Genomic DNA, 15,218 nt, shown 5'->3' with positions numbered 1-15,218 from the left:
TGTGATCTCCAGCTACTGCAACCCAAATATTTATTATTTATTTATTTATTACATGCATTTATACCCTGCCCTTCTCCCCGAGGGGACTCAGAGCGGCTTACATTCTGCCACGAGGGCCAGCAACAAATATACTATAAAACAAAACAAATACACCGAGAGATGCTCACCTGCTGAGATAGTCCTTTTAAAGAAGAGCCATTGACTTTCAGGATGACATCTCCAACCTCGATCTGTCCGCTTTCTGCAGCAGGTTGCCCTGGGAAGAGCTTTTTGACTCTGACTATGCTAGAACCTGGCTGTTCTGGAGAAACACTGTCTTCACGGCAGAAACTGAAACCCAGACCTGAACTGTTCTTCACCAGCTTCACCTCAAATGTGTTATCTACAAAAGAAGAATTCAAACATATATCAACATGAACCGCATAAAGGTAATATGTTCTAACTGTGTTGTGCACTGCCTCGAGCTATGAGGAGCGGTGGGTAATAAATAACAACAAAAATAACAATATTTAAAGTTGTTTGTGATGGCAGCCAGAGGTTTCCACATCATGAAGCCAGCCAAGGTGTTGGACCTTTTTGAAGGATGCCCAATACACATATGCACAAACACATTACTCATAATTTAATGTCTACATTTTCTACAAAAATATGGGGAAAAGACAAGGAGCTAAATGAGTTTACAGATAAGCCTTCACCTAATGGGGAGCTGATCCCATGGCTAATAAGCTGTGAGCTTCAAATGTATGAAATGTCATGTGAGGAAAATCAAACAACTAGAAAGAGCATTTTTTCAAGACAAAATGGAGATGAAAAAGTGAAAACGGGGGAACAGGATGTGATGCACATTTAAAAGAGGAAGCCAGATAAGCAACTAAGACATAATTGTGAGCAAATACAGAGAAGTACAAGTGATTCTACAGAAAGGCTTCAACAAATGTCATGCTGAGCTTCCAATCGAAGTATTAGGAGCATTAGGTTTGGTTCCAGGATTTCCTTGGATACGACAATCCAGACATTCAAATACCATTATATACAGTAAAATAGTTAAATGGTGTCCCTTACAGAAAATATTTTTAAAAATCAAGGTATGCTTTTGGGATACTATCTATCTATCTTGTGCATAGTTGAATCTGTGCAGAGGATCAATTGTTCTGTATTTCATCTAATCAAGCACATTTTGCATTCTGACAAGTTCTTACCAACTGTGACAAAGCTGTACTCTCTGGCACTTAACGTCTTCTTGACAGGTCTCTCTGGGGTTCCTCCATGGATGGTTGGGTTCAGAGGTGTGCACTGAGGTGTAACTGGAACATGGACTCTGGCTGCCGCGTGCTGCCCCTTTTCTAACACCAAATGAACTTCCTGCATAAAGGACAGTGAATTCATTAGCATAAAATCACAAGACTGTAAGCCATGAAGATAAAGAAATGGTCCATAAATAGGACTGAAGAGTCATATGGAACCACTCTAGAAGGACATTCATGTGTTTGAGTCCCATTCTGTCTGTTTCAGAATCCCAAACAAGGAAGCAGTCTCCGTTATATCAAGAGCAGCCAAAACAGGCAGAAAGGGGAATCCAAATTACCTAGGAGTTCAATTAATTGGTTCACCAGAGTTCTAGAGAAGTTACTACACAGGCATTTACATGCAAGATGACAACACCACCATCACCATTTAGCTTTCTAAAAGCCATGCATGAGCTTACTAGTAGCAACTACTTTTGCCTAATGGGGAAAGCAGCCATTAATGGAGCAAGCACGTTGTTGAAGCCACAATCGAGAATGGTGACAGTAAATGGCCACTCTTCTTCTACTACTACTTCAAGATATTTCTTAGGATTTAAGTAAATAACATGAAATATTTCCCCAAAGAAAGGAAGATCAGATACCATCTCCTACCTGGCCAGTGTTCCTCAGGATTTCCACAGCCTCTTTATGGGTGGCACCTTCCAAAGTAATCCCATTGACAGAGAGTACACGGTCACCTAGGAATCAACTATGAATTGTTAGAAGAAGAAAGGGAAAGACGTATACAGAGGATTGGTATAATACACTGAAATACCGGGCTCGGGCTGTGGCGCAGGCTGGAGAGCAGCTGTAATCAATCACTGCAATGAATCACTCTGACCAGGAGGTCATGAGTTCGAGGCCCGGCTCGGAGCCTATGTTTGTTTGTCTTTGTTCTATGTTAAAAGGCATTGAATGTTTGCCTATATGTGTAATGTGATCCGCCCTGAGTTATAAAATTCTGTAATGCTTCAGTGTTATACATACCTTTTTGAATTCTGCCATCAGCTTCAGCAGCTCCTTTTGGAATAATAGCCTTGACATAAAGACCTCCATGTCTCACGTTGGTGTTCACACCACCCTGCAGATTAATATAAAAAATACAAACATTTTAACACTGTGGGATCTCTAGAGTTCCAAAATATAAAGGCAATCCCGTAACACCCATGCAAGCTATCAGCAAGTTCAAGCAACAGGCAAAAATGAAACTCGTGGCATTACAAAACAATTCATTTCAAGCCCCGTGTAACCAAGTGCCAATGGAGAGATGAACAGAAAGGCAGCTATGAGAAATAAAAGATCAAGAATGTAACAAAAGCTTGAGCCTCTGCCTGTTTCAAGACATCATGCATCTGAAGCCATTCAGAAACAAGATATAAACAAAGAGGGAAGCTGACATGCATTTCTTCCTCTTGAATAATGGAAAGCCAAGTGGACAAACCAGAATCTTTAGGAGATGGCTTTGAGTGCATCCAGACTGACTGAAAAGTTCCAGATTTTGTTCCTGTTCTTTCCAATTTTATATGACATTAAAAAATAATCAGGTGGGGGGGGGGGTTAGTATTATACAAACTCACAGATTATAACAAGAATTGTCAAGAAATATTCTGGGATATGTAAAATCCATATGGATCTCCAAAATCATACCAGAAAGAACACAAAGAAAAAGTGGGATCTTCTGGCCTTTTAATTCAGTCTCGGTGCATCCTTCTTTTCATTTCTGAAGATCTAATCAAGTGTGCCATCTTTTTTTTTCTGGCAGGGTCCTTGGACTGTTAGCTATGGGAGGCTACCCTTTTGCCTGCAGGCTTAAATCTGATGTTAGGAGGGTCCCAATTCCCTACAATTTTCAAAGCCCAATGGTTCAGGATGAACTCCCACAGTTATCTTTAGAAGTGACTTGTGGTTTCTCAAGTCACTCCTGACATGAAAAAAGTGAATAGGGATTTGAGGATTCCAGCTGGAAGAGAGTAGAGTTCCTGAAGGTTCAAACAATGCCCATATGAGTTGTCTTGGAGTTCCTTCTCTTATCTCCTGCATAATGAAAGGGAAAGCTTCATTCAAGGGACTTAAAGATATCAGGGATACAGGGGGTACCTAACATTCTTAAAGTTTTCATACTCTGTTTTCCACAAAAATTACAAGTTTTCAACTCATTGCCTTCAAATACGGTATTCAAAACAACATTTCAACAGATAAAGCATTTCTTACAATGACATCTCTGTTGAAAATGGCTTTGTTGTTGTTGTTGTTGTTTTTCTTCTTGCAGAATATTGTAAAAAAAAGAAATACCGTCAGGGAAATCTGGGCAGGTTAAAACAACCTGTGGTCCTTGGACAGTATCTTTGCCTAAGGCCAAGAAGAATCAGGAATAGGTCTGGAAATATCCTGAGAAGAAACCTAATATTTATCTTAAGAGTTCACTTCCTATGGTTGTTTGTTTTTGCTTTAGACTAACAGTCTAATCTGACACTGTTTGGAAGAAAAAGACCTGATGTATTCAGTAAGCTCACTTCCAGGAAGCTAGGTATAGCAACCTTCCCTCAATCTAGTTCCCTGTAGATGTGCTGGACTATAGTTCCTATAAATCTCAGTCCTCGTGATCACTGGGGATCATGAGAGCTAGACTTCAGCCCATCTCAACTAGAGATGTTTGCTGTGCATGACTGAAGAAGAGCTTTTGGCACTGTGTCAGCAGAATGCCCTTTAAGATTCAGGATGGAAATACCAATTCACATATGTAAAATGAAGCACAGCTACAAAGTGTGCTGCAGGGAAGTAGGGCATTTGTTTTCTATGACCTACTTTTCACTGCAAACCATTTCATTTTCAAAAGGATGAAACTTTTAATAACCTGAACAAATCCCTCAAGGAAGATCCGAAGCTTCCCTTTCTTGAATGAACCTGCATTTGTTCAAAAGACTTTCCAACATTCAGAGATGCAGTCCCTCAGTTTAATCTTTGTGTTGTGAACAAAAGATTGAGGTAAAAAGGCAATAACAGGCAAAAACAGCAATAAAGCACAAGGCATCATATACCCATTCCTGAAGTTTGTCTTTAAAGAGACACTGTCAAGTAGCTACATAGCATAAAGATCTTATACAGTTATTAGATTTTTCCAAAACTGGAAGTACATGCAAATGATTGGGTTTAGGATTGCCAGGCTTTCAACTCATAAATGCCATATGTAAGTTTCAGAAAACAAAGAGTAGACACATCTGTAAATTCTTCTACTCCATTCCTCTTCCAACTATCTTTACACCACTTCAATTCCTCCTAGAGTTGAAACTAAAAAAGATTGGGATGAATCAAGAGATGGAAGAGAAATGGAGATAGAGAAATCATTGTTGTGCCTTCTATTTTCTTGGCATTCAGAGCAATGGCAGCAGTCTATGGTTGCAATACAGCAATTAAATTAAATTATGTATAAGGAGAAATATTTGGTAGCATTCTGCTTTGTAAGCAGCAGAGGGAGCTCAGTGGATGTATCACAAAAGCATATTGACTATTTTAGCATAAACTAACAACAAAACCATTGTTGACCCTAACAGGGAATTCACTGATTCAGTGGATTCAGGGTATTTGACATGGATCATAAGTCTTCCTTATGTCTTCTCCTAGTTGATCATACCATTTCAATTGATACTTTGTGCCTTATTAATTATTATATTTGTTCTGTATCTTCACAACTTGTTCCATCTCTAATGTCTTTTTATAAGCAAATTAGTGGTTTGTTCCTGCTGTTTTGTTATAGGTTTTAACTTTATTTACTATTCTATGGAAATTTCCCCCCCTTCTTTTTGTAGGAAGATTTTTTTTTTGCATAGAAAAAAAACAGTGTTTGTAGTTTGTATTTTCTGGATGGGGGCAACACTTCATGTACTTTATATATATGTTTTCCTAGCATACTCCTCACACTGTCCTATTTAAAGCTTTGATCAGCCTAGTGTTATATACAGTATAATCAGAAGTGATGGTAGCTGTTCAATAACATCTGAGGACCCAAACTGGGTAAAAAGTAGAACACTGACCTCTATGTAAAAAATATGATTGGCCCTCAGTATCCATAAATTCTCCATCTATGGGTTCAACTGCCCTTTGAAGATAACCATAAGGCTGATGTGGCACTCAACGAAAATTAGTTTGACACCCCTATAGCGGATGAAAACATACTAGTCCTTTAATTAAGGTACTTAAGTGAGCAGATGTGATCCATCTCCCATCCTCCTAAGAGAACAGTATAAACTGTTTTCCAAAAGCAGCATTTACTGACAGGTCTGTTATACATTAACTCTTTCATGCCAGTGGACAGCTGTTAATGTTTGATCATGATGTCTTATGCCAGTGTATCTACTGCTCTGTATTTTGCTTCTCTCCACCTTCAGTTTCTCAAATCTTGGTTATCTGCCATGTGGATTAGAATAAAGGGAATGTCAACCCAACAGCATTTGTGGCTCTGAGGTTGAGGGAAGGTTAAAGGATGTTTTAAAGGCAGACATCATACTCACAAGCCTTGTATCTAAATTCAAATCCCACTCTCCCAACTAAACAGAATAAACTGCAGCCTTTCCAGATCTAGCCATGATGTCTAATGATGAGGAATACAGAAGTTGTAGTCCAGCACTTGAAGGGCCACATAAAATGACATGGTGAGTCAGATTTGGTCAGTGCGCCTTCAACTTGACACATGTGTGATCTACAACTTATCTTACAACAGTAATGTGCCAGCTATCAGTATCAAATTAATTCTTGGGGTTACCTTAAATTAGTGGCTAGTATTAGCTCAAAACAAGTAGCCAGTTGGATGCTGACATAAGGAAACTGGCCATGGAGTATATATATTTATAAGAGATGGGACTGGCAACTGTTGTACTACCTAGAAAAAGAGGTGCTGGATACCTTCTCATGCAATGTCAGGAAACGTAATTTCTGTAACCAAAAGCATTCCAATTTATGTATAAAGGTCTATGATATGTAGAACATTCTTGATGTGTGGAACAGCCCTACATAACACACATTTACAAGTATGTAACTTCAAGGGTGTTTGCAGCCTTGAGGGCTGTTGAAAGAAGTTAAAGATTAGCAGCCAGCAACTACTTGACAGTACCTCTTTAAGGTCCACTGCTTCCCTGTAAACCAGACATTTTTAACAGGTCGCTTGGAGTGGAGAAAATGAGAAAACATCTAAAAACCTTGTCAAACAGTACCGTGACACTTATTCCCAAGCCGTTATCATTTTTGACCAGTTCGACTTCAAAGATATCTCCGGGTTTAAGAGGAGGTGTAGAAAACTTTTTAGAATGCATTGAGTTGGCCAAATTCAGGAAGGAAGGCTCCTTTATAAAAACAAACAAAGAAATAAATTGGGGTGGGGCCAAGATAAAAAGAGGTAGAGGCTGTTAAGAGTAACAATTTGTTATGAGGACAGAACATTTGTCCCTCCACATTTGTGGTTTTGACTTTTTATGGATTTGGTTGTTCAGAGATTTGATTAAAACTGTTATCTCTAGAAATCTTTAGGTTTTCCAGTATAATTCTATAGTCAACTTCCTCATGTTGGAGGACCTAGAGATTTCTAGAGATAACATATTTCTAGGAATATCTAGGTCAGCCATTGCAATTCAGCTTCTAGTGGAAGTTGACCATAGAGTTGTGCTGGAAGACCTCCAAATCTCTCAGGTTAAAAAAGGTGATTTTTAATTCATGATTTTTCACTTTCATGAGGGTCCTCTGCCTTCAATCCCAGTGAATGTGGTCAACTAACAGTAGCGGGGAACCAGAGGATTAAACCAGAAAAAATAGATTATATGTACATAAATATTTACATTTCAGAAACATTAACCTATTATAAAGGGCATTCTAAGGTTTATCAAAGCATTGTCTGATTTACTGCAGTGAAATAATGTAATCCAACTTTTTCCTAATATCTTCCAGATAAGGTTGGATGATAACCCCATTAATCTCCAGATGTGTTGGATGACAGCCATTGTTACTTCTATCAAGTCTTGCCAATTAATGCAACTCTCCAACACATCTGGAGGGCATCAGAAGGAGAAAATATTAGTTCATGGTGCACATGCAATTAAACCATAGATGTGGTATTATGAAACAAAATCCATATCTACCATCCCTCACCCCATCCAAACAAATATTCTATATTTAATAAATGACATCTCTTTTGGGGTGGGAAGGAAACATATTATAGAAATGGACTGTGCCTTTTTGGCGGCGGCTGCTGCTTGCTCCTGGCTGCCGGAGTATGTGGCTTCGTCCATGTCTGAATCCCCTCGGTCAGAATACTCGGTGGTTTCCTGTATCCCATTTTTTTTTGCCTTTATCAAATTCACCTCCAAAGAGGAGCCATTTCTCTCCTTGCATTTGAGAAGGGAAAGCTGAGAATTGTTGCAATGCTGAAACTCCTGCTGGGCTTGAACATTGATATGGTTGCCAAGAAATCCACCATTGGTTTGGCTCTGGGACAGGCTGGCACTTTCAGTCCTGGAGTCCTGGGAACTCAGACTGCCATCCCATTTGCTTGAGCAGAGGCCAGATACATTCCCAGAAGTAGACTTTTGATGGCTAAGTAGCTGGTTGTGCTCCTCTGAAGATGACTCTGTCTCATGGTCTGGTATGAGCGAAGGCCTCTTTAAATACCCTTTCATGCCATTTAGGAGATTTGGTGACACTAGGAATAAAGAAAAGTAAGCAATAATGCACATTACTGAACTCTCTCTTCAGATACACTGATTTAGTTCCTTAGTGATGCCAGGATATGCACAAGCTTTGCACCTGTGTGCTCTACCCTTATGCTATCTCTTCACGCTTTCCATTTTGGCATCCTTCAATTTAGTACTTTCTGGGCTCTTTAAGAACAGCTTCCTATAAATTTCATCATGCTAAAAGCTGGTCATAATTCAACACTGACTTTGAATTTTGGTTTGGAAACTTCCAAGTTCTGCCCTTCCCACAGCAACATTCCAAAATCCCAAGCAGTGAATTGGAGAGCTCAACTGAATGGGTAAGGATGAAGTGGATTTATCTCCTGTGAATGGAAATACACTCAAACCAGGTGCCTCCACCTGACTGAAGGCAATTCTTCAATCCACAGACAGAAACTACATCTGGATCCAAACTACTATCAACTATTTAACTAAGAAGGATGAGCCACTTGTGATTTTCCAGATGTTGTCAGATCACAATTATCAGAGCTGGCCACAGTTTCCATGGAAAACGGAGAGGGATGATCCAACTACATCTGGAAAGCCTTCAATGGCTGATCCTCGATTACTTTAAAAACAATTATGATCATTCTTAGGGGAAATACCTTTGGTAAGTCCTTCCTTAGGTTGTGAAATGACAAGAGTCACATCTTCTGGAGCATGTTCCATAATTTCTAACGCTGTGTGATGGCTCACCCCTTCCAAGCTTACATTGTTCACTGATATCAGGCGATCTCCTACACAAAGAGAATGATTCAGATGTAAGCAATCCAGTATGTAGATTTCAAGGCAACACAGTTGGGCCTCCAAAGAATCTAGCAAGAGTTGATGATCTGCAAGCTTCACTCACATGATCCTCAAAGGCAATATTTATGGTACCCACATCAAATATTCTTCTATTACATTGTTTTCTTTTGTTTTAGAAAATGACTAAATAGTTAATGTTGACACATAATTAAATGCATATGTTCTATTTCTCTCATTGTACATTGTAATCCCAACATTTACCTGGTTTTAACGAACCCTCCAAATCAGCGGGTCCTCCAGGTGTTATGGAATGAATAAAAATGCCAAGATCCAGTTTTCCAGTCTTCTCCCCACCAGTGATTTGAAATCCTGTAAAAAGCAGCTCTTTAGGAACATTGACAAGTGCTTAGCAGAAATGTGAGTATCACATATTGCTCATGACTAACCAGGAGCTTTCCTTTGCAAAGCAGAAAAGTCAAAAATAGGTATTCTGAATGATATCTGAAACATCAGCTTCAAACATGTTCTTGGAGACAGAATACTTTTGAGTCCCTGCTATTTCCATTTTGATAATGGGTCCAGTACATCTGCATAGGTAAGGCTAATCTTGGCTTTTCAAGCAAAATGTAGCTTTACATTCAGACACCTCCTCAGGGTATTTCTGAGTAGCTGTCAGTGATGATAATGAACCCAACATGGGCACTTCCATGACAGTACACGTCTACATATCAAATTCTAGGGACAAGTAGAGGGTTTCCTTATTTATGAATTCTGGAAGAAACTGTGGCAACTCAAGACAAACCTTCTCCACAATTCCCATTCTATCATCTAAAAGACCATCAAGAAACTAAAGCATTATCCAGCTTGGATCTATCTACAACTTGCATCAATCATTAATGGCTTGGCCAGCTGGGGAAAAAATCCAATTTAGGGAGGAAACTAAAGGGACCACTGGCTTTACATTCTAATGAATGAGAAAGGATAGAGGACGACTTTGAATGAATGAAGGGAAAGGATAGGAACACAGGAAGCTGTCCTAAATAGAATCAGCATACTGGTTCATCTAATTTGACCCATCTAGGAACACACACATAAAATTTTCCTTATGGGACAACAATCCCCCCCCCCTAAAGTATTTCTGGAACATTCAAAGAAACATCAACATACCTAAACCATATTTTTCATCTTTTTTCAAGTTTACTAAGTTGATTTCTCTTTCTGGCAACAACATTGCATTCTGTTTTATTTGTGGAGTATCTGTGGACCAAAGAAACACACACACACTATTAAAATCAGCACTGACATACACTGAGGTATATTTACTTTTGGGAGCATGATGTAACATGATTCAAATCAAGATTTCGCTTAAACTCAATACAGGTATATAATTAAAACTGACTCTTTTTGCAATTCCAGGTGCATTAATGATGGCCTACATTAGTATGCCATTTTGGGAGAAGCAGAACAGTGACAGATTTTTTTTTTGTTTCCTGTATAAAATATTAGGATATGAGATGTGGTGATCATGGAGAAAATTATGAACTCACACCCAGCACAAAACACTGAATGGAGCAATGTGTGCACACTTATTCATTTGAAGGCTTTCAACAAATTTAAGTCGGAAGGGATTCACAAGACTGGTTTTTTTTGTCCTCCTGGCTCCCCAAATTGCCTCTTTTCTGGTCAAAAATGGGGAGAGGAAATTGATTTCTTCTGAAATCCCAAGGATTGTTTTAAGATTAAAAAATACCAAATTTTCAGATCCAGAAGTATAATTCTGGACACCTCTGGTTTCACATCTTCTCTTCATTTTGGGGCATTTTTGACCATCCATGCAACCCCGAGAGAGTCCTAAGGGCAGAAAACCAGCTTCCAGGCTCATTGAAATGACCCAACCTTGCTTTAAGTACTTCTATATTAATAGCAGAAAAGTGCTGAATCAAACAGTGCTGACCTACAACATAGACTTGGCCAGTATCTTCAGCAGATGAAGAGTCTGATTCATTTTTCCTCCTTTCTAGGCTGGCACTTAAACCTGCATGACAGTATGAACTAAAAGATGGTGGAAGGAGCAGCAAAGGAGAAAAGAGGTAAAGAGGAAGCACAAGGGGACCAAAGGAAAATGGAATTAAATGATATAAATCAACATGACATGCAAAACACCTGCGGTAAAGATGAACATTTCTTTGCATTAATGAATACACTGGCAAAAATATAAGACATGTGAAGATGTATACATGTGTGGGAGCAAAGCACATGAAACTATAGATGAAAACAGCAGCTCACAGGAATGATGGGATGAAAAAAAATTCTATAATTTTACAGACTTACACTATTTTCTTATTGTCAGTAGCCCAGTGATGGAAGGGCTGTTGTCCCCCGAAGTGTGAAGAGTTCAGAGTGACAGAATTACTCAGAACCTCTCTGTTTGAAAAAAGGAGTAGAACCAAAATGGGGTTTTGATTTTGGCCTAACCATCTTGTTGCTGATATTTTTTGTGTCAGGAGTGACTTGAGAAACTGCAAGTCGCTTCTGGTGTGAGAATTGGCCGTCTGCAATGACGTTGCCTATGGGACGCCTAGATGTTTGATGTTTTACTATCATTGTGGGAGGCTTCTCTCATGTCCCCGAACGGGGAGCTGGACCTGATGGAGGGAGCTCACCCACTCTCCCCGGAGTCGGTCAGCAGTCCTGCCGGCACAAGGGCTTAATCCATTGTGCCAATGGGTGCTCTGTTGTTGTTGATGATGGCGGTAGTGTGTGCTTTCAAGTCTTTTCTGATTTATGACTAAACCATATCAGTCACTTTAATCTAATAAATGCAGACACTGGCCACAGGCACAATTAATTTAAATATGGGAGAGCTGAAAAACGTAGTGACCTTTACTTTTAACCTCTGTGGCTATGGCAATTACTTTTCTAAAAAAATATATAACTCAACTTGAGTTTGCCATAAACAAAGTAGAATGTCCACCTCCATGGCCAATGGAAAATGCCTATTATTCATGATGGCATACTATGCAGTGGGTCCAAGAACACTCCTCCACACTAGTGGTAAGAAGGCACTGACTGTGTTTAACACTCTGTGCAAGAAAGGCTTTAAATCAGGGCTAAGCAACCTGCCAATCTTCAGATGTTATGGACTACAACTTTGTAGTGGAAGGACAGTCAAAAGTCACAAGAGTTGTAGCTCAAAAGAAGTTTAGAGAGCGTTAGTCTGCCTAATCCTGTTTTAAGCATTACAATAAGATCCCTGAAGTTGCAGAATCCATCCTTCAGCTGTGACCAGGGGAAAATCATCTCTCTAGAAAATTGTTAGGTCCTTCAGGTGACACAATGGTATGCTTCCCCTGGAAGTTACCACAGAGTCACCTAAGTAGAGCTAGTACATTTTTAGAGAAGATACATTTTAAGGAATTTCTAGGTCTTCCAAGGGAATGTTATGGTATGCTGGGATCAGAGATTTTAAATGGTGTTCAGCTGGTTCCACAATGTTGGTTCCAGCCAAGAATATATCCACCTGAATACATGGGTCTTACCATACTGTCCAATTAACGGAATAGCCTTACATGTCTTAGTTACATCCCATCTGAATTACTGTAACATACCCTATGTGGGGCTGCCTTTGAAGAGTGCTCAGAAACTTCAGCTGGTTCAAAGAGCTGCAACCAGGTTGCTAAGTAGCGCTGGCTGCAGGGAGCGGATCCTCACCCCTCCCACTGGCTGGCAGTTTGTTTCTGGGCACAATTCAAAGTACTGGTAATGACATTTAAAGCCCTAGATGACTCAGGTCTAGGCTATTTAGCTGATCACATTTCATTGAATAAGCCTGCCTGAGACCTGTGGTCTTCAAGAGAGAACCTTCTCAAGCTTGGTTGGTGGGAATGAAAGAGCAGGCCTTTCTCTGCCCCTCAACTCTAGAACTCCCTTTTTCCCAGGGAAGCCAGAATGGCCCCTTCCCTGCTGTCCTTCAGGTGGCAGGCTAAAACACTTTTATTCAGACATGTGTTTTAAAGAGGACAGCTTTTAAGATCAAGTCAGGGGGTGCTGTGGCTTTTAGCTTTGATTATGTTTTAATGGATTTTAACTGTGAATTTTAATGCCATTTATATTTAGTAAAGGTAAAGGTTTTCCCCTGGCATTAAATCTAGTCATGACCGACTCTGTGGGTTGGTGCTCATCTCCATTTCTAAGTCGAAGAGCTGGCGTTGTCCATAGACACCTCTAGGTCATGTGGCTGGCATGACTGCATGGAGCGCCGTTACCTTCCCGCCAGAGTGGTACCTATTGATCTACTCACATTTGCATGTTTTCGAACTGCTAGGTTGGCAGGAGCTGGGGCTAACAGCAGGTGCTCATTCCGCTCCCGGGATTTGAATCTGGGACCTTTTGGTCTGCAAGTTCAGAAGCTCAGCACTTTAACACACTGTGCCACCAGGGGCCCACCTGTTTATATTTAATTATGTTTTAATGTTTGTATATTTTTAGATTTGAAATTGTATTGAAATGCTTTTAATGGAAAATGCTTTGAGTCTCTTTGTGGAGAGAAAAAGTGGTGTATAAATAATAATAATAATAATAATAATAATAATAATAATAATAATAATAGGTTTGGATCATTGATGTTGCCATCCCAGGTGACAGTCGCATTGACGAAAAACAACAGGAAAAACTCAGCCGCTATCAGGACCTCAAGATTGAACTGCAAAGACTCTGGCAGAAACCAGTACAGGTGGTCCCGGTGGTGATCGGCACATTGGGTGCCGTGCCAAAAGATCTCAGCCAGCATTTGGAAACAATAGACATTGACAAAATTACGATCTGCCAACTGCAAAAGGCCACCCTACTGGGATCTGCACGCATCATCCGAAAATACTTCACACAGTCCTACACTTGGAAAGTGTTCGACTTGTGATTTTGTGATACAAAATCCAGCATATCTATCTTGTTTGCTGTGTCATAATAAAATAATAATAATAATACAAGGGAGAAACGTTCACCTGGTTAATCCAAGAGGGATTGTAATACTCAGCCCACAAGAGAGGTTCTTACTTGTTAAGCTTTGCTCCCCCAGTCACTGATTCTGTATCCGATTTTGGCACCTGTTGGAAGATCTTCCCCATCAGTTCCTCCACTCTCCGCGAAGTGGAATCTCTGGGGCTGGCAATGTTCTTCCGAAACGGGCTGGCCGACACCTGAGTTTGTGTCAGGTCATGGAAGGATTTGCTCATTATTTTGGGTTTTTCCTCCCATGGTGACTTCTCGCTTTGGTCTCTGGGACATCCTTGGCCAGGCTGAAGGAGGGACAGTTCAGAGTAGGAGAGTCTCTTGAGGATCTCAGCTTGCACCGACAGCGGCCGCACTGCTAGTCTGTTCAATGTGCTGCTGGCGAGACTGCCTGTGCTGATGGCACGGCCCATGTTAAACCCCTTAACAGAATCCGTGTGGAGGTTCAGGCTCCTGAACGATGCTCTCTCTGCAAGGAGACGGAACTGATTTATGCACATCAATGAGAGAAAACAATGAATGATACGTAAAGATGGCAGCTTTGGCCTGAAGCTCTATAAAACTCAGAGAATGGTTCACAGTGCCAAAGATATTCAGCACTATCAACCATTCAATGGACGCAATCCAAAAAAGAGTTTATTTCAAATGAATGCTAATTTATAGTGTGATTACACTTGGCCACCCTTGCCTTTTTTCACCAGACTCAGACAACCTAGAAAAATGAAAGTTGCCTTCAAAAGCTGTTTGGAAAGCTCAAATGATGCACGTACTCATAAACAATTTAAAAAACTGTATTGACTCACAATTTGTATTGTGGCACAATTCAATGTGTCCTTTCACGCAAGGCAGGCACAGTACTATGATTCCACTTGAATTATCATTCCAAAATCCTAAAGAATCCTGGTTTCGAGAGGAGTAACTTAGATTTCTCAACTAGAATGCTCTAGTGCCTCACCAAACCTACAACCCAGGAATCCATAGGATGCTGCCATTGTAGTTAAAGTGTAAGTCTAGTACTATAAATTGTACAGTGTGAAAAAACTCCCCAGTATCTTTACAATCTTTATATGTTGCGTAGAGAGAATCTGAAGGGTCCATCAATGTTCACATGTAACAGTCTGACTTTTAAGGTGGATCTTTGGAGTTCTAGTTTTGGCCACTTCTAACTTCTGAAATGAGATGGGAAAAAAGAACTCAATGTTTTAGGTTCTGCCATCCCATCTGGTGTTCTCTCCCTCCATCTGTTAACCAAGTTTTTTCTTGACATAATTTCCCATAGAATGTCATTATTTTTCTTCTTTTGCTGGTTTTTAGTAAGTTGCTATTCTGAATTTTGAACTGAATTTAACTCTCTTACCACTGATGTTTTGTGATCTTATTGCAATTGTCTGCCTTCATATTATTTCAGTAACTTTGAAAACTGACATTATTAAGAGGTGGAATAAAAATATTTTAAATT

The 15,218-nt window shown here is 39.9% G+C and overlaps 1 protein-coding gene across 6 annotated transcripts in view; it reads right to left on the bottom strand.

Moving 5' to 3' along the window:
* ptpn13 (protein tyrosine phosphatase non-receptor type 13) overlaps nt 1–15,218 on the bottom strand; it is a 140,970-nt gene that overhangs the window by 18,086 nt on the left and 107,666 nt on the right. For 3 of the 6 annotated variants that reach the window (XM_016993784.2, XM_062981844.1, XM_062981846.1), the window contains 11 exons: nt 13,805–14,228; nt 10,707–10,804; nt 9,920–10,009; nt 9,014–9,121; nt 8,611–8,742; nt 7,505–7,971; nt 6,479–6,622; nt 2,274–2,367; nt 1,899–1,984; nt 1,200–1,362; nt 168–382 (listed from right to left, as the gene is read on the bottom strand). In XM_016993784.2, the coding sequence (XP_016849273.2) occupies nt 168–382; nt 1,200–1,362; nt 1,899–1,984; nt 2,274–2,367; nt 6,479–6,622; nt 7,505–7,971; nt 8,611–8,742; nt 9,014–9,121; nt 9,920–10,009; nt 10,707–10,804; nt 13,805–14,228 (2,021 nt within the window). The remainder of the gene's footprint in view (nt 1–167; nt 383–1,199; nt 1,363–1,898; nt 1,985–2,273; nt 2,368–6,478; nt 6,623–7,504; nt 7,972–8,610; nt 8,743–9,013; nt 9,122–9,919; nt 10,010–10,706; nt 10,805–13,804; nt 14,229–15,218) is intronic. The other 3 variants (XM_062981843.1, XM_062981847.1, XM_062981845.1) reach the window with 2 other exon arrangements.

Source organism: Anolis carolinensis, chromosome 5, assembly GCF_035594765.1.
Source record: "Anolis carolinensis isolate JA03-04 chromosome 5, rAnoCar3.1.pri, whole genome shotgun sequence".
NCBI classification, from domain to species: Eukaryota; Metazoa; Chordata; class Lepidosauria; order Squamata; family Dactyloidae; genus Anolis; species Anolis carolinensis.
Note: the sequence above shows the minus strand (reverse complement) of the source record. Positions and strands in the feature narration are given on the sequence as shown.